Source organism: Spinacia oleracea, chromosome 6 (assembly GCF_020520425.1).
Source record: "Spinacia oleracea cultivar Varoflay chromosome 6, BTI_SOV_V1, whole genome shotgun sequence".
Taxonomy (NCBI): Eukaryota; Viridiplantae; Streptophyta; class Magnoliopsida; order Caryophyllales; family Amaranthaceae; genus Spinacia; species Spinacia oleracea.
The window spans coordinates 54160962-54180991 of record NC_079492.1 but is presented as its reverse complement, the minus strand read 5'-3'; the positions used below and the strand labels follow the sequence as shown (position 1 = coordinate 54180991).

General features: G+C 38.2%; 1 protein-coding gene and 1 non-coding gene across 2 annotated transcripts; both read left to right on the top strand.

Annotated features, from left to right (window-relative positions):
• Window positions 1-16398: 16398 nt before the first annotated feature.
• Window positions 16399-16470, top strand: TRNAD-GUC (transfer RNA aspartic acid (anticodon GUC)). The gene has a single exon. It is a non-coding gene; the product is annotated as a tRNA-Asp (tRNA).
• A 1332-nt stretch (window positions 16471-17802) lies between these two features.
• On the top strand, window positions 17803-19632 carry LOC130464343 (mitochondrial import inner membrane translocase subunit TIM50-like). Its single transcript, XM_056833878.1, has 3 exons — window positions 17803-18287; window positions 18390-18549; window positions 18647-19632. Exons 1-3 carry the CDS (start codon window positions 18210-18212, stop codon window positions 18790-18792), a joined length of 384 nt encoding a protein of 127 aa, XP_056689856.1. The 5' UTR covers window positions 17803-18209; the 3' UTR covers window positions 18793-19632.
• The last annotated feature ends 398 nt before the right edge of the window (window positions 19633-20030 follow it).

Sequence of the window (20030 nt, the reverse complement as noted above, 5' to 3'; positions counted from 1 at the left end):
CTATAGCAAGAGTAATATCACAAATACCCAAACCCTCGGCAGCCATAGCAATGCAAATATTCTCATAAGCATGAATCTGATCAATAATTGGTTATCATCTTGAACTTGAAAACCTAACCACTTACTGACACAATAACGCTTAGTACCAGCATCATCAGTTCCATACTTCTTTTCTAATGCATCCCAAATATCCCTAGCATGACCAAACCCCAAATAGATATCAAGCAATGCATTCGACATATGATGCAGCAACATGCCCTTACATGTCCTAACATCTTTAGCGAATTTCAACTCAAAAGCATGCAATTCAGTTTCATCATCAGGTTCAACAACATCATCAAGCACATAAGCAATCTCAATTTGTTCTAAATAGAATCGCATCCTAAGAGCCCAACGTGTATAATTCTTTCCATCAAGAGGTTCTAACTTAGACATATCAGGAATCATGAATTTCGAAGTCAAAGCCATAATAATCGTCTTTTAGATTGTTGCGAATAAACCAAAATTAGAACAAACTTATCTGATTCGATGAACTGAATGAAGAACAATTGTTGCGTCGTGGACACCCACTGTCCCAAAAGACGATTCCGCGCTCCCTCCCGGTGCAGTAGAACATAATGCGGTCGCCCTCCAGGATTAGCGCAACTCCGACGTTGTGCGCACTCACAAAGCCGGATGGAGTCAGAACATATGCCCAAAACCGAGAGCAATTTGTGTGAGAGAAAGAATGTGTTTTTGTTTTCTGTGTGAATGATTTTTTTGTGTGTCTTGAAAGAATCCGAAATTCTGATTTAAGTAATCAGAATCAAAGCAAGCCGACAGACAGAAACGGCTGAAATGAAAGAGGATTGCAACAGCCAAAAACGGTCAGAAATAATCAATGTCGTAACGGACACAATTAATGGTAGTTAATCTAACGGTTACGTAATCCATACAGATTCCCGTAACAATAACTTAACCAAAACGGTCCAGTTACCAAAAAGAATAGGGTTGGCACACAAAACCGCATTCCCAAGAGCCCACCCAAGGCCCAAGGCCTACGGCCCACGGCCCAAGGCCTGAGGCCCGAATCCGGCACGGCGCGCGCGTGCGTGTGTGTGATGTGTCCACCCATACCACTCTCACACTTTCTTAAACAAGAGTTACACCCATTCCCCAATTAATAAACAAGGAGAATATGAAGAGTTTCTTCCATATGGGACTCTCTTATTTTTCACTCTCTTTTTCCTTTGTGTTTCCCAATGAGAATTTCCAACAAAAACATCTATAATTCAGCTTTCCATATTGGAGACCGAAAATTTAGGTTAACAAGACCAAAGTGAATCTATATCCTGACTGGGCTCTTAAGATAAACAATGGTACATGAATTATGACGCAGAATGATGGTAAATCTGATAGATTTTGTTACTACCATAAGACAATATAAGTTTCCATACCTCAAAGATCAGTAAATGTAATACTCCATATAGCAGAATGTGTCTCACAAAAGCTGGAAGACTAATTTATGATGACAATAACAACAGAAAAACAAACACACACTTAAGTATCACAACTAAAATTAGACAGTATTTTAAAAACTCTTTAGAGAGAGAAAATAGTTAGTAAGAGAAAAATCTCTCAAAATTTAAAAATCACGTCCAGTTCTTTTTTTAGTTCCTCTTCGAATAGTTCTTGCCCTTCCCTTCTTTCAGTTTCTAGTTTACCAGCCAAGTATGGCCTCAAATAACTCCTCCTTTGTCTATCCCCATCGTATTGGGATAGTTATGGAACCTCCTCTTCTGCATGGGGTGGAAGATATTAATTGGAGCTGCACGGTTATTGGAAAAACATGGGACACTAGGGTTTTTTATGTTGACCTAGTGCAAAGGATTACCAATCGTGTGTGGCATCTCCGTGCTCCTGTTCGTGTCAAGTCTTTTGGCCCGGAGTTCCTGTTCATATGCCAGAATGAAGCGGATGCTTTAGAATTAGACCTTCAAGGTTGGGTTCACTTGAAGGGAAGCATCATGGTTTTGCAGAGGGTTCAGGGTTCGTCTGTGCTTCCTAACTTGAATCTTCATCTAGTTGAGATGTGGATTACCTATTCAACACTCCACTCCAGACGTTGCCGCCGCTGTGGTGGCTCATGTTGGTGATGTTACTGGATTTGATGATGTTCATGTTGGTGATTATCCAGTTGCGTGCCTTCGGGTTAAGGTATTAGTTAATTTGGCAAAACCGTTAATTTCAGGTTGTTATTTTCCTACCCATGATAATCGTGTCACATGGGTGCAATTCAAATATGAGGGCATTTTTAGATTTTGTAAAAAGTGCGGTTTTGTCGGGCATGGCCCTGCCACGTGCCGTTCTTCGGCTTTTGCTACTCAATTCCATCTGGAGCACCGTTTTAATTGTTTTCAAAAACGTGGCCAACGTGTTTTATATGGTCCTACGGATATTCCATTATATTCAAATGCTTTGCGTGGTGTGTTCCCCACTCCAGCAATTTGGTCTACTATCCTTGTGTTTGGCGATCAAGATCAGCAAGTTCCTGATGTTCCGCAGACGTTTAATGATGATGATGATTTCGACGGTGGTTCTGATGATCAACCACCAGCAGACGGTGGCCGGCGGTTCCCGGGGCTGTTTCCGATTGAGGATACCTTTGCTTTCCGGGGAGTGGGCAATCTTGTGGGGCGGTCCACTCAGTATGGGTCACGTGTACTTCAGCCAGAGTTTGAGGTGGGTAATCCCTTGCCTCAGGGGAACTCATCGCAATCCCCTCTGTCTCCTACTTCTGCTACGTGCCGTTTCATGGGCTCTTGGGATGCTGTGTCATCTCTCTTACCTCATTCTCGTGGCAATCCAATTGACGTGGGTCCTCTCATTCCACGTCGTGCTTCTGCTCATGTTGATCCACCCATCGACAAAGGGAAAGCCCCTTTAGTGGATTCTACACCTTCTCAAGTTCCTGTGGTAGTATGTGGGCTTCCAGGCCCAATATGAGTTCTAGTTCTGTTAGTGTTGAGGCTGATGATGCTGACCTGTATTTCGATGGCCATGGGTCAGTTCAGCCAGGCCTATTATCTTTGGCGGACTCCCCCTTTCAGGCCCAGTTCCTTTCTAGGCCTTGTGGCATCCTCTCTTCTGGCCCAACGTTTCCAGATCCGTTTTGTGTGGATCCAAATAACTGTTCCGGATCTCCTATGCCTCTTTCTCCAAATCCAAATCCGGGCAGAAGGCCACCCGGCCCAATGGAGGCGGGTCCAAGCAATTGGGTCGAATACCCACCCGATGACCATCTCTCCCCTGTTCCAGACCCGGGTTCCCCTTCTCCGTCGTTATCTGAATCTTTTCCGGTAACACCGGCGACGGACTCAGGCTATTTTCCGGATTCCTCGTCCAATGCTGACTTCGATTTTGCCGGCAACAACGGCGACTCTTTTGATGCTGAATCTGAGGTTGTGCAACCTCTTCTTGCTGCTATTCCCCCCGCTGACGGGGTTTTGGCAGTGGACACTTCGCCGGTTTATTCTCCGGCTTCGGTGGATTCATCGTCCACCCGTCTTCAGCCTAGCTTGCCGGAATCTGTTTCTGCGGCATTTGCTGTTTCTAATTCCGTCTACCATGGACGATCGAAGGATAAAGGGAAAGCTCCCATGAAGATGCGGCTCTCTCGAAGGGGTGATAGGGTTTGGAAATGGATGAAGACTCTCTGTCCAGTGAAACGCAAGGCGTTGTCTGCTCCGCCTTCTTTTTCTAGGAAAATTCGGTCTCCAGCAAGTTTTGTTTTGCCTTTGAAGAAAAGGCTTTGTCGAGGAATATCTGAAACTGATGCGATTTTGGCTCCCTCGTTTGTCACCGGTGTTGTGGCCCACCCTGATGGGCCACCAGCTTATCCATGAAGGTGTGTTCGTGGAACTGTAGGGGACTTGGATCGGCGGACTCCCCTAAAGTCCCTTACATTGGTTCCCTTGTCCGCTCGTTGGGTTTAGATGTTTTGTTTTTAATGGAAACCATGCTCTCTGTAAATAGTGTTTCCCAGAAGTTAGGTGCTTTTCCTTTTGCAGGTAGTTGTGGGGTTGACGCTCTAGGGTTGAGCGGGGGTTTGTTTTTGGGTTGGTTTTCTGATGTAAATTTGGTTCCTCTTTTGGTTTCTAGCAACTATGTACTCTGTAAATATTCTAAAGTTGCTAATGAAATAAGCTATCTGCTCTTTGTGTATGGTGCGCCTCATGTTACTGACCGGATTCGTGTTTGGGAAGAACTTTCTTCTATCCTAACCTCTTATCCTAAGGCAGTTTTGGTCGGGGATTTTAATCAGGTTGAGTTTTTGGATGACAAGATTGGGGTTCCTTGAACATCCCTCTCCGTATGCAATTTACTCAATGGCGTCTTGATCTTGAATTGCAAGCTATTCCCTTTTCGGGGCCCTCTTTCACTTGGACAAATGGTCATCACGACAACTCGGTTAGTTTCGAACGTCTAGACAAGGCTTATGCTACCTCTTCCTGGTTGCTGGACTATCCGGACGCCAGTATTGTTCATCAGCCTCTCCTTTTCTCAGATCATGTTGCTATTATTCTTAGGTTTCAGCCCTGCTTAGGCAGGGTTAACCGTCCTTACAGGATTGAGAATTGGTGTTTACAGGCTAAATTCGTAGTCCACCACATTGTTCAGGTTTGGCAGAATCAGTGGTTGGGTTCTCCGATGTTTTCGCTAAGTGCTAAACTTTCCACTTTGCGTCGATTCTTGTTGGGATGGTGTGTTCATCATCGTCAAGCTTGGGGTATCAATTGGAGAGATTTGTCTGCAGCTGTGACTGCAGCTTCCAGCTCAGTAACTTCTGGGCCCTCTGCCTCTCTTTTCCTCACTTCTAAAGATGAACATGTAGCGCGTGCTCAGGCCACTTTCATGTACTGGAGACAGCGGTCTAAGGTTAAATGGGATGTGCTTGGTGATTCTCCCTCAAAGCTTTTCTTTTCCTCTGTGCAGGCTCGGCGTAGGCATAATCGCATCGTAGGTCTGCGGAATGATTCAGGACTCTGGATTCAATCACCTGTGGCTATTCGTTCTTTGATTTCTAGTTTCTATGCTGACCTGTATCAGGTTGAAGGCGCCCCCTTGTCCGACCAGGATTTTGACTGGGATCAACTTCAGCTGCCCCAGATCTCGGCCTCTCAGACTAAGGACCTGATGCGTCCCTTTTCTACTAATGATATTCGGCATGCCATGTTTAGCATTGCTGATGGGAAATCTCCAGGTCCTGACGGGTTCTCAGCAGCTTTCTTTAAAATCCATTGGGAAACCGTCGGAGGCCACGTCATTTCTGCTGTTCAGTATTTCTTTGCTCATGGTTTCATGCTTAAGGACTGGAATCGCACTTTTTTGATTTTGTTGCCCAAGGTGGATCATCCTGAGTCGGTCACCCAGTTCCGGCCCATTGGTTTGTGCAATGTTATCTACAAATGCATTGCTAAGTGTTTGACTCATCGTCTCCAAGGGGTCATGTCTTCACTCGTTTCTGAAACTCAGAATGCGTTTGTCCCGGGAAGGCTCATGTCAAATGACTATCTGTTGGCCCATGAGCTCATCTCGTTTGTCAATAATTGCCGCTCCAAATCGAAGTGCTATGCGGCTATTAAGCTAGATATGAATAAAGCCTATGACAGGGTTCTGTGGGATTTCCTGTTCAAAACTCTTTCGGCTTTCGGCTTCCCTCCTTATTGGGTCCACATCATTCGTCAGTGTGTTTCTACAGTGTCGTATGAGGTTTTGGTGAATGGTGAGCCGACTTCTTCCTTTCGCCCTTGTTGTGGGCTTCGCCAAGGAGATCCTCTGTCTCCTTATCTTTTTGTTTTGTGTATGGAGGTGCTTTCCGCTGCTTTACGGCTGGCTGAGCATCAGGATTTTCTTCGTGGAATCTCTATCTGCAGGAATTCACCTTCGATTTCCCACTTATTCTTTGCTGATGACTCCTTGTTGTTTTTGGAAGTTTCTCCTGATGCTTGTGAGCAACTCACCATGGTGCTTAATCAGTTCAGTCGTCTTTCAGGCCAGCTTGTGAATTATCAAAAATCCTTTGTCAAGTTTAGCCCTAATACTCCTGACGATTATCGGGACTTCCTCTCTTCCTGTTTAAAGTTAGGTCACCGGCCTCACCTGGGTAAATACTTGGGAGTTCAGGTGGATTTGGGCCGTTCTAAGTGCTCTATGTTCTTCGACCTTGTGGACAGAATTGCTCGCCGGATCGCTAATTTTGCATCTCTTCGTCTTTCGGCGGCAGCTAGGCTGGTCATCATCAACTCCGTCCTTATAGCTTCCATCTCGCATGTTCTTTCCGTTTTCAAGATTCCTCAGTCCATTTGTGACCGGATTGACCAGTTGTGCTTACGTTTTTTGTGGCGTTCCTCTCCTTCCTCAGTTGGGATGGCTTTGCGCTCGTCTTCTTTGTTACATTTACCGAAAGGTATGGGCGGCCTTGGGATTAGGAATGTCAGTTGCTTCAATAAGGCTTTGTTGGCCAAGCAGGCGTGGCGGCTTATGCGTCAGCCCCAGCTTCTTCTATCTCGACTTTATAGAGCCAAGTACCCGGCAATGCTTACTTTTGGCCCTCGGCCTCCCCCTCGTCCTTCCTGGGGTTGCAGGGGACTTTTGTCTGGTCTCCAGGTTTTGTCCAGGGCCTCGCTTGGAATGTGGGTTCCGGTTCCAATGTTCGGATCACTCAAGATTCTTGGGTTCCGGGTGTTGTGGTTTCGTTTAAGTTTTCTTCGCTTGTGTTGGCTCCGCCAACGTATGTTTCCTCTTTACTTCATCCGCGATCATTCGCGTGGGATATAACTCTCGTTCGTCAGCTCTTTGATGATGCTACGGCCAATTCTATCCTGGCTTTGGAAAGGCCTTTGGTTCCAATGGATGATTTTGTGTATTGGAAGTTTGCCCCTTCCGGCATCTTCTCCGTTAAATCAGCCTATGCTACTCTCGTTGACCAAGGTTATTGTTCGGGTTTGTCTCGGTCTTCTGTTCCTTCCTCTTGGTGGAAGTGGTTTTGGGGTCTCAACATCATCCCCAGGTTTAAAATTTTCCTGTGGAAGCTCATTCACGATGCTTTACCGGTGGCTGCTACTCTTCACATCAGGGGTATGCCCTTGGATCCTCAATGTAGCTTCTGTCTTCGCTCTGAGGAGTCAGCTTTTCATTTGTTCCGGGATTGTCCGTCTACTCGCGACTGGTGGACCTCCTTCCCTTGGGGTGCTGAGTGGGTTGATTCCTGCTCTCGGTCCTTTCCAGCTGATTGTTCTTCCACTATTTCTAGGCTTTTCGGTATTGGCACGTCGGACGCTTTGGTTTCTTTTATTGTGGCTCTTTGGTCTTCTTGGGTTGTTCGGAATGACATCCGTTTTAGGGGGGGTGCTTTTTCCATTTCTGCCTTGTCTGAGGTATTTGCTCAATGGTCTTCTCGGCTGAAGAATGTTGGTGACTTCCGGCTTGCTCTTCGCTCTCCTCAGGTTGCTTTGCCTTCTCCGTCACGTTCCCACCCTTTGGTCTTCTCAAGTGCCTTGACGGGGCCGGGGAGGCCTCGTCCTGATGTCTGTCTTGTCTTTGACGGGGCTTGGATTGCTCCTGGTAATCGAGCTGGGGTTGCTTGGGTGTTTAGGGACATGGTAACTCTTTCTGCTATTGGGGGTGGTGCTCATGCGTGTATTTTGGGTTCGGCGCTCCAGGCCGAAGTTAAAGCTTGTGAGCTCGGTCTCCGTGCCGCGCATCGTAGGGGTTTTTCTTCTCTCTTAGTTTACACGGATTCTGCTATCCTGGTTCGTATGTTGCAGCATCGTCTCCCTTGTCCTATCTCCGTGTCCTGGTCCTTTTCAGAAGTTTGGAATTTGCTGGACTCTCTGTCTTCGTTTGCTGTTCATAAGGTGCCTCGTTCTCTGGTGGAGGATGCTCATATTTTGGCAGGCCAAGCTAGGCGTCGGCATTTAATTTCGCTTTCGTTTTAATTTCTTGTTCGTTTGTTTTGTTTTTGTTGTTTCTTTGTCCTCTTTGTCAAAAAAAAAAAAAAACTAAAATTAGACTCCTAGTATCAATTAAATGCTTCTCTTACTTTTTCGTTCTTTACCCACTCATCTCTTATTATTTCACCCTCCAACCCCACACTTTCTCCTTACTTTTCCCTATCACCCCATCTGCCAATCCATATTAAATCTTGTGTCACTTATTCTGTAAAGTAATATGGAATAGAAGGAGTACAAAATAGAATATATTGAATAATACCTAAGATATTGATTAAATGGTCCAAGAATCAAACTACATACACGAAAGATATAGTAATAATACCATACCTTGTTTCAACTAAATGTTATCAGAAAACTAAATAATAATATCACATCAATCATATTGATTACACAAAAATACATAAATTCGGCCAAAATCACATAAGTAACACCAAAAACTGCACAAATCTCATCAACAATCAACTTAAATGGCTTAAAATAGCAAAGAATCTCATAAACATTAACTCAAATAGCTTAAAATCGTGCAAAATCTATATCTATAATCGACCAAAATAGCTTAAAATCGCATTAATTGATCAAAAAATTGCGAATATCTGATCGTTTTCTGAAGAATTGGAACCCTAATTCTGCAGAAATCTTCAGAATTTCGTACCATGTAAACCCTAGAAATTTATGGCTTGACTCACCTTCAGTAGTAATTATTATTTGATCATTTTTTTGTAAAATATTTATCCCTTAAAGTTAATGCGTAATTAATAAATCTTGAACTTACCCATTTAATCATTTAATGTATATTATATGTTTAATATGATAATTTGACAAAAATAATCGATATGCTTAATATGTTAATTGACCAAAATGTTGATTAAACATATTTTTTTATCGATATGAATATTTGACTAATATATTACCAAAATCGTCTAATAATTAAAATAAAATACTTCGTAAAATAGATATGTTATTTTAGGAAAGAGGTTTTTGGCGGAAAAATTTTGCACCAGAAAGTGACATGTGTCATTCCTATTGTCTGTTTTAGTATAATGTAATAGATTGAGGAGAGGGATGCGTCGTTGACAGTGGCAGTACCATAAAATTTGTGTTAAGGGTTCAAAATTAAAACATAAGTCATATTTTTTGTGCTGAGCGTACATTAGCAGATTTTTTTGGGTGTAAATAACAGATTTTATACGTACTGTAGTACATAAGATAAATAATTAAAAAAAAAATTAATAAAATGAATAAAAACAAAATCCAATTTTTTCTAGGGCATTGGATAATTTTCAGAATTTTAAGACATTTAGTAATAAAAAATTATTTATTAAAGGAAAACTATAGCTACTCAGAAAGAAAAGAAAAAAAAGAAAAAGTCTTAGAATAACTACTTGCTAAGAGTTGAACCCGCGACCATATTACACGCCAAATGAACGGGGAAGACTATTCCCGCTCCAACCAGTGTTCTAGCCTTCACTTTTTGTATATTTTCAGCGCGAAATTGTATATAACATTAAAATTTGGTAGTTTCGGAAACTTGCGAACTTGTTCTTTGTTTCTTCCAGTACGGGTTCAGTTGAACCCACTGAACTCATACTAGCACCGCCACTGGTCGTTAACGCTTCATCGTCATTGTGTTTCTATCTAGGTCTGTCAGAGAGTGTAGTTTGTAGAGAAAAGGTAAAGAGAGAACAGAACTGAGTAGAAAGGTTGGAGAAGATGAGAAAATGCTCATCAAACCAATTTTCTACAAGTGGGTTTTGCGTTGGAAGCAAGACATGCAAAATCAAACGGCAGCGCCATGGGGTGAAGAAACCAGAGAAATATTATTAAAGAGGAAGAGGCACGAAAAAATAAGAGTATTTTGCTTGATCAAGAGGAAGGCATGGAAGAATATGAACAAGAATCGAGTGGGAAGGGCGAAACCATATATGATCTGTTGATAAGAATAAGACAAAAAAACAAAGAAGAAAATGAGGGGCATGCAAGTAATAACACTATTGTGTGAATAGTAATACAAGTTTAAAGCTTTATATGTGTCAGGATTCTAGACATCATTGTCTAATATTGGAAATACAGTGATATGGTTGCAGTTTTCCATTAATGTAATGTTATATTTAGGGACGAAGCCAAGAACCCATCTTGACGGGGGCCGGACAATTTAATTCACTTTTTGTAAATTGAAAATAATATAAGTAAAAATAATAAACGATTTTAAAATAGATAATTATTATTAATTCCCTAAAAAGAAAAGTTAAGTCTTTATAAGTACTCTTTGTGAAAAAAATTAATGAGCAAAAATAATCTTTGAAAGAAAGATCGAAGAGAAGAAAAAAAAGGGAAGGACAAAAGGAGAAGAATAAAGGGAAGGACCAAAGAAAAGTAAAATGCATGACTTAGAGCTCGAACCTCTGACCTTCAGCAAGAAAACACATGCTTTCAACCACTACAACAAACCACATTTCAACCACATTTCCTTGTCTATTCTCATTAGTCTAATAGTTATATAGGAACTCTCTGATTTGTGGCAGGGGCCTGGGCCCCCTTGGGCCCCAACGTAGCTTCGTCCCTGGTCATATTTCAATTCTTGTGTAGCATCCTCCTATGATTTGCACCAAGAAAAAGATCTATCTAACATCAGGCTTTTTCACCGAGAAAAACTCATCCAAAGGATGACTTCAACCGTTCACCTGAATTCCTGATCTTGACAAGATAACCTTTCGCCCCAAAAGCTTATATTTTGACATGGTATTTTGCGACTTTGAAGACTTATCCGATCACCACCATATACAACATCATTTTTTAATACTTCGACTATAACAAATAACTGATATCAAACCACAGGTTTCAGAAGTAAAAGTGAAAAAACACTAACAGTTAAATTTACACCGTATAATTTGAGATGGCACAATAAGGTTCCATCAGGACATTAGGCCAAAACAATTACAAACTACTTTAACACTATTGTGGTGGTATAAAGTATAAATGATGTAAGCCACAACCTTGAAACTGGTGGTAACAAATTCTAACTTCCCTTGATTGAAATTAAACGATTGTCTTACTTCAGCTTTTAGTGTCATTACAACCTAGAATACTCCAGTGGGATAAAATAAAGGAAAACATGTACCTTAGAGTCTTTACAATAGTTTATATCATGCTACTAGAATCCTCTAAGGATCAATACAAATGCCCTGCCCAACAGATTTACAAAATGATTGATTAAAAAAAGGACGTGATGCATTCGTCGGACTCGTCTTTTTGGGCTGGAACTTGATCTTTGACATTAATAAAAAAAACAACATTAGATATGAACAAATCTAAGAAAATTATACTTGCAACCCATAGAAGGTTGTTGGTTTATACATAATAATACAACTGAAGTACTTTAGGAAGTAACAATTTCCCTAATATTAGTACCTCTTAAAATCTGATTCGTTGATTTTTCTCCTTCTACACATCGTTGAATAAGAGTAGGCCCTTTAGTATATTTGGGAAGATAATTCTTGAAAAGCTCCAAATAAGCTTTAGCACAAGCATTCAGAAACATTCTAACAAATTTTATATCCAAATCAATGGTTGTATCTCCGAAAGTTCATTGTGGGTGCCACTTATAAGAAAAAATCATAAAAAAAGATTTATTTTTATTAAGAAATATGTAAGGGTCTTTTTCATTACTACAACACAACTTAAAAAAAAACTTACATATTGTGCAAGGTGTTCGTAAGTGTTCCTGAAAAAGACAACAAATTGTATTTATGACTTTTGATTCTATTGTTGACATCAATTGTCGAATAAGCCGACGTGTCATGTGTGTAGATCTTGTTAAATTCATTGAGCTTTTTTGCCACAATCGTGCACCACTCTCCAACATCAGTGATATTATCATCAAGCTTCAACTTATCTTCTGTAGTGATATCTTCCAGTTTCAATTCATGAAATAGGTGTATGAAGTCATATCTTTGATTATAATCCCAGATAAGCGGGACATGGAAAATTATGAACGTGGTCTCCCTACATGAATAGGAGAAAACAATAAATAAAACAAATATGTTTTAAGTTCGAATTATGAGTTGATAAGTTTTTCTTTCTATCTATATGCAATGAAATAATAATACTAAATCAAACCGTTCAATATCAAAATATTATGCACTTACTTTAGCAATTCAAGCGTTCTAGGATAAATGGTTAAAAAGAGAGCCTCCATAAGAGCAAACGATTCGAATTGGGATGTATAGGCGTTTTATTTACTAACAAGTAAAAATAAATTTTATTTTAATAAAAACATTTCTCAAAATATTACTGTTTACGAGTAATTAATAATACTTCGTAAACAATTTATTGAAAAATATTTTTATTGTTTACGGAGTATTATTAATTACTTGTAAACAATAATTTATTGAAAAATATTTTTATTGAAATAAAATTTATTTGTACTTATTATGTGTGGTTAAAAAAATATGAGATAATTAACTATAACGAGATAGTAAAATTTTAAATTAGTGTAAAATATAATTAATTTAAATTTGTCAATATTAATTAAACATGGTATACTTTGTAATATGTGCGTACAAAACATAAAACGTTATTATCACTTTTTTCGGGAAAAATTAAAGAAGATTATGTTTAAGAAACATAAGAGCTGCAAATTTTTTAAAAATCATGATTCATTTTTTTTAGGCACTTACACTTTTAGTCCGAATTAGATACGTATTTGATGTAACTTATAATCTATATTGTATTAAATTGTAATTTGAGTCTTTGTTAAGACTCATATAATAAATTAAAATCTATGAGGCAGTGGAAGAAGGTACAGAAAAGATAGGGGTTGGGAGTGAGGACACCCCAATTTTATTACAATTAGGTTAATATGAGTGCAACACACATATGTTAATAAAATTGTTTAGTAAGCATTATTAATTACTCGTAAACAGTAATATATTGAGAAATATTTTTATTGAAATAAAATTTATTTTTACTTGTTATGTGTGGTTGACTAAATATGAGATAATTAACTATAACAAAATAGTAAAAGAGAAAAAGAGTGATTTAGAGTTAAGTCAAAGAGAAAAAGAGTGACTTAGAGTTAAGTCAAAGAGAAAAAGAGTGACTTAGAGTTAAGTCAAAGAGAAAAAGAGTGATTTAGAGTTAAGTCAATTAAAGAGAAAAAGAGCGACTTAGAGTTAAGTCAAAAAGAAGAAGAGCGACTTAGTGTTAAGTCAGAGAGAGAAAGAGGAGCACAATAATCGACGGGGATTGCTGTGGGGAACTCATGTTCGAGAGGAATTCGAGTTAAAGAGGGTATTTGTAATAGAGTTATTGCATTAATACAAAAAAGTTGTGAGGTTCTTCTTGATTAGGATCAAGAAGGTTCCTCAGTTTTATATCTTACTTCGCTCATTGTTCTCAGTCTCTTTATTGTTTAAATTCCACAAGAAACTTACCCAAGTTCCCAAGAAATAATTCACCCCCCTCTTGTCAAGTGTTCCTATTGAACTATCAAACTCCCATGCAACTCTAACTCTACCCCCATGATCAAAAGCTTGACTTTCAAAAGAGATCTATCATGAATCATGAAGAGCTGTCCAATGGAAGAAAATTGCCGGCCAGCCACTCATTTGCTTGCTGATAAAAAAAAAAAAACTTTTAAGTTAAAGTATGGATCAGTTGAAGTCATATAGGTTAAAAAAAGAAAACGGTCCAAGTAGATAAAAATTGCGCGACCACACTGGGTCATATTTATTTGGTTTTGGCCAATGGATCAAGTACTACTCCCGTTTCTGGAGAAAAAAAGAGTATTAAAAACAAAAAGGATTTCGAGTCCGTGCTATGATCAAACGTTCAAAGATTCGTGTACGTGTTCGATTTCGAGGGTGCATTTATAGGTACTAAAAATAAGATAAATGCCACATCATTATTTTGGTCCCATAAATGTCAAATGTTGACTTCTATTATTTTAAATGACAAATCTATATTACTAATTTGGGTTATAAATTAAATAGGCACATTTTAATTAAATGACTTTTATTTAATAGATTTGGGTTAGATATAAATGGATTTAAGTTATGAAGGCCCATTTATTGTTACCAAATGGGAGAGCCCTAACCCAAGAGAATGATACATAATCTTCTACAACTCATTTTTCAGACACACTGAACAAAGTACACAAATATACTTTTCTCTAGAAAACCTAAATACTAAATAAAGTACACAAATATACTATTCTCCAAAAAATCTAAATACTGCTTTCAAGTAGGGGTGTCAAATTGGGTCATCGGTCAGTTACGTGGCGGGTATAATCGGTTCTGGTATAATCGGATAATGTAGTTTTACGGGGCTATTATGCTTATGCGGATTGAATGTGAGAATTTTATTTTTTGGGTCACTTAGGTTTTTGTTAGAAATCGGTTGGATCGGAACGGTTTTTGACAACCCCACTTCCAAGCACACAAATCAATACAAACCCCGGTAGAAGAAGAACAACAAGCACAAAAAATCGACGTGATGTTCTATCTCCATATAACTTCCTTGAAAGAGATCAAGTTTGGTGGCCCTCACTCAAAACGTCAAGTTAAAAATCTCAAACAATTGTGGAGATCGAATCAGTGGATCAGAATATTAAAAATTGTACCAGAAACTTCATAAATTAATAAAATTATTTCGTTCACGTTGTTTGAGTTTATTGTTTTTGCAGACGGATGGAGTATTAAAATAGTAGCGAATCAAACTATGTTCTTGGTAATACCAACACATAACTCATGGTGATCTATCTTTTTTCTTCTCCCTATCTTTAGTTGTCATAATGGGTTAAAGTGGATGATTAATCATCGATAAGTGAAACATAAATGTTACTCCCTCCTTTCTTTAATATTCACCCCATTTTCCTTATAAATCCGTCCCTTAATACTCTCCTCGTTTCTATAAATAAAATACCTTTACTAATATTATATTATTTCTCTCACTTAATCATGACCCACATATATTTTTACTTTCTTAAAAAACATTAAAAAATTCAACACATCCCCACCACCACATGTACCCCTTTATTTGACACTTTTTTCATTAACTATATTACAAAAATACATCATTATCAACTACCATCTAATATATTAATAAGTCAATTAGATTGCCTAAAACTTTACGCATGTCAAATTGGGGCTAGTATTAAGGGACGGAGGGAGTACCCCATTAATTGAATAAAAAACGATAAAAGGGGTTAAAAAGAAAAAATATGTTACCTGCTAGCTCCAGTAAAAACTAAGACTAATATGTCGCTATGTGTTAACTTATATACTCAATTATCGTATGTGTCAAATTTCATACCCAAGTGACAAAAGGGCGGCTAGAGTGCTAACTTATACGAAGTATGAGGAAGTCGGTGTCAAAAGTGGGTTGTGTCCAAAACGGACGTAATTAAGTGACTCTTGCTAGTACACATTAATTTGTTATTGGTCCTGATATAAGGGTCACTACAAGAAAAATGATTTTTAGCTACAAGATTTTAGCAACGACATCAAAAATTGTTACTAAAAATGTGATTTGGCAACGAATATTTTATTTCGTTACCAAAGTTTGTAGACAATTTTTGGCGACGAAATAAAGTCGTTGCGGATACCTTTAGTAACGGCATCTCCCATAACGTAGCCAAATCGTTGCCAAAAACTCGAAATTGTTGCGAAATATATTTTTGGTAACGACTTTTCCGTTGCCAAAAAGAGATTTTCTTGGAGTGACATGTGGAATTGATATGCCAATTATACACTGCTACGGAGTACCAATTTGCGTTATTAGAATTGACATACTCCCTCCGTCCCAGATTAGTTGTTACACTTTCCTTTTTCGTCCGTCACAGATTAGTTGTTACACTTCTAAATTAGGAATGACCCCACAATTATTATATTGTCTCTCTCTTCCCACTATATTCTTTTTTGTCCCCACAACCTCTCTCATTGAATTAAAAAAATACCCAACTAACTCCTATCACATCTACTTTTTTAATAAAATAACAATTGATAACCAAACAACCACTTATCACCTAAAATTTTGTGCAAAGGTAAGTGTAACAACTAATCTGGGACGGAGGGAGGATTATGTTTTGGTACTAAAATTGGTACGTTGTATTTATCTGACTTGTATCCAGTTTGGTCATAAGTCATTTGACGTTTATTTCCTGAACTTATTATATTGTGAATCGGTCCATCTTGATATCATTCATAAATCCAATTTCACGCCACTATGCGAACCAAACACCCATGTTATTGTTGAAAAAAAGTGTAGGAGATTGTTCTAGATGATCTTAAATTGTGATTTGTGAATATGACAAGATTTTAAATCAAAAAACAAAAAATATTGACAACCGCATTTAATTTGATACAAAGATATTTAATTACTTTCCTAAATTATATTGAACATCCAAGTCGTTGTAGTATAGTGGTAAGTATTCCCGCCTGTCACGCGGGTGACCCGGGTTCGATCCCCGGCAACGGCGCCGTGTTTCTTTTTGTTTTTTGTTTTTTGTTTTTTGTTTTTTGTTTTTTGTTTTTTGTTTTTTGTTTTTTGTTTTTTGTTTTTTGTTTCTTGTTTGATCAGGTAATCCAACTCAACTCTTACTTCTTCGTTTTCCTGTAAATTCTCTACTTATTATTTTAATTTGGAATTTTTGTCAGAAATGACCTTTTAAAATCAAAAAATTGTGACAAAGGACCTTTTAAAAAAAAAGTTGTGAGGTAGGACCTAAATCAGAATTTTTGTTGTGAATAGGGACCAAGACCCCTTTTCCGGTAGTCAAACCACATTCTCCGGCGTTGACCAGCGCGTGCGTCGCACGTGCGCCCATAAAAACGACTTATTAATTATTTTCCCCCTAATTACCTATACAAAACCTTAAAAAAAACTCTCTTCTCTCTCCTCGTTGCTTCTTCTTCCTCGACATTACCTGCACTTTGCTTCTGGAAAAAGAAAATTCGGTACTTCCTAAACAAAATTCAAAAAACTCCATTCCCATACTTCAACTCCCATACTCAACTAAAAAATCCGACCACCTTGCACTAATGCCTAAAGCCATCTGCAACCCTGCTAGACCGTGTAACTCAAACAAACGCAACCACCAACACCACCGGCCTGAAGAGGATTAACACTCGAGTTGCCGTCGTTGCCGCCTCCGAAGGGCCCAACAACCCTCTAGTATGGTCTAAAACCAACCAATTACGGTCTGAAAATAAATTTAGCTTATGAACCCTAATTTTGAAAGTTACGAAATTGGAGAAATTGGACCAAAACAATTAGGGATTTTACTCTTACCCGGTACGAATTGCAACGAAAATCAAGGGGAAGCAATGAATTTTATTTTCCATAAGCAATATGCAATGGATTGATGAAGAAGATGAAGAAGCTATGAGAAGGTAATGTGGAGGAACAGAGCAACGAAGGAGAGAGAAAAGGGGATTTTTAATTTTAGATTTTCGGTAGGCATGCAAGGGGGAATTGGAGGGGAAAATTTTAGATTTTTAATTTTAAAAAAATCGTTTTTATGGGGCACGTGCCACGCACGTGCTGGTCAACGCCGGAGAATATGGTTTGACTACCGGAAAATGGTTCTTGGTCCCTATTCACAACAAAAATTCTGATTTAGGTCCTACCTCACAACTTTTTTTTTAAAAGGTCCTTTGTCACAATTTTTTGATTATAAAAGGTCCTTTCTGACAAAAATTCCTTTTAATTTTAATTTTAATTTTAATTTTAGCAGGATTGCCATAGAGAATTTATCTGAGAATTTTTGGCGTTGTCTACTGAATTTCTCTCACGATGAGTGTCTTTGGAATCATACATAGTAGTACCCTTCTCATGAAATATTTTCAGATATGTAGCATTTAAAGGATCAGATACACTATGACTTCCACAGACACTCATCATGAGAGAAATTCAGTAGAAAGCTTTACACTTTCAAGTTGCTCTGCTATGCACTCCACATAATTGTTTGGACTGAACACTCCACATACTGACTGATTTATCTCTCTAGAAAGCTTTACTCTTTCAAGTTGCTCTTTCTAGTTTCTGATAAATATTTATTAACAAGTTTGGTAAATAACAAAAGTTCTTCTAAATTCTTGTTTTCTATGTAGTTGGATTGCTATGGTTTCTGAGGCTTTGTGCCATTTAATGCATTAGTCAATCTTTTCTTCAAACTTTAGTAGGTATGTCGCAACTGCTGTTACTTCAGTTCATGAGATGGAGAATGGGTTCAACATTTGTTCCTTCAATGCTGGGAAACTGCTTTATAGATTAATAAAGGACCATTTCTTTCAGGTAAGATAACTACTGAACATAGCTAGGAACCTGCATTATGGTATATGAACCTGCAGATTATAAAGGGTGTTGGCAGATTATAATTTTCTGTTTCTTGTGTAGGACCTTACCAAACTGAACCGTGATCCTGCCAAGGTTATTTATATGAGTGGCAATGCCCTAGAGAGCTGTCTTCAGACAGACAATTGTGTCCAAATCAAGCCTTGGACGAGTGATGATTTGGATGATACTACTCTGTTGGATCTTCTTCCATTTCTTGAATGTGAGTATGCTCTATGCAAAGTTAAGCATTGTTCAAGTGTACTTTGCTTAATAGCCAATCCCTCAGCTTGTTAATCATTGGTTTTGTTTGGTTGCAGTTGTAGCCCAGAGTAGACCAAATGATATTCGCCCGGTGCTAGCATCCTGTAAAGGGCGAGATATTCCTTTCCAAAGGAATTTATTGAGCGTTCTAAAGAGCACAAAAGGTCAGATATATGAACCTTGTAATTGTTTGCAACTCTAGCTGTGCTGATTACATTTCTTCTTTAGACTTTCACATTTAGAAACTCTATTGCTTGGATTAATCTGTGATAACATGACATGACCTGGGTACATATAGGGGTGATCGTTTAAGGCTCAGACATTGAACTTATTCCCTTGAGTCCTAGTATCCCTAATCCCTATGTACCCATAGTCCCATACTGATCTCACTGATCTGTCATTCTATCTCTTACCCAAATGACCCCATGTTTTGAGATCTAGGGTTTACATTTAGAAATTCTACATTTGAAAGTTAAATAATCAATCAGTTGACAAGATGAAGAAAGTTATAATTATTATACTTGAGACTTGAGAGATATGATGACATTTTAGCCATTCAAAAATTAATAAATAAAATTTAATAAAGCAATTATTATTTACTTCCTATAATAATACTTGTGCCTAATGGAAAAGTATATATACTGAGATGGTGACTAATTAAACACAGGTCTCTCTATCTGAGAATTTGAGATCCATACTAGATTTGCTTACTGCTGGTAATCATATTTTTTAGTACTAATTTCAAGCTGATTGACAAGTAATCCAAAGGTGTATCCGGTGTGTTGAAAGAGATGCATCGATCACTTGCATTTCTCTCAGTTCGGCTGTAAATTTAAAAGAGTCTCGGTTTGTGAATAAGTTTGTGCTACCATATGGAGGAAGTCCTTGAAGACTTAGCGGCTTAGCCTGTAGTAACACTTATTTTTTGGGAGGGGTTCTTGCATGAGTTTCCCCTATAAAATATTGTAACCGTAAAGTCTAAAAGTTGGTGCTCCGATATATCTTTTCGGCTTCGATACCATATTTTTGTTCTCTTGGTAATTTCTGTAACTTTTTTCATTATGGAAATTTGTTTAAATTGAATGTCACTATGGGTGCATTTTGTGTTTTGGTAGTATTGCAAGCTCTTATTTTATTTAATCCGTGAATTAAATAAAATCAGCAGCTCGTTTTTTTTAGAATATTCTAAAGTCATTTGCGTCGCAGATTAGCTAAAACTGCGACGCAAAGGACTTTTTTTTAACATGCTGAAAAGTCAAATGATGAAGCATTGGATGGTGGTTAAAGAGTTTTAGAGTTGATACTGAGAACTAAATCAAATGATGAAGAAGAGCTTTAATTTTTATTAAATTTGCAATTTTAAATTTAGTTATTATTGTACCGTGATTTGAAATTTGAAATTTGGAATTGCGTAAATAAAGTATGATATGAATGTTTGTT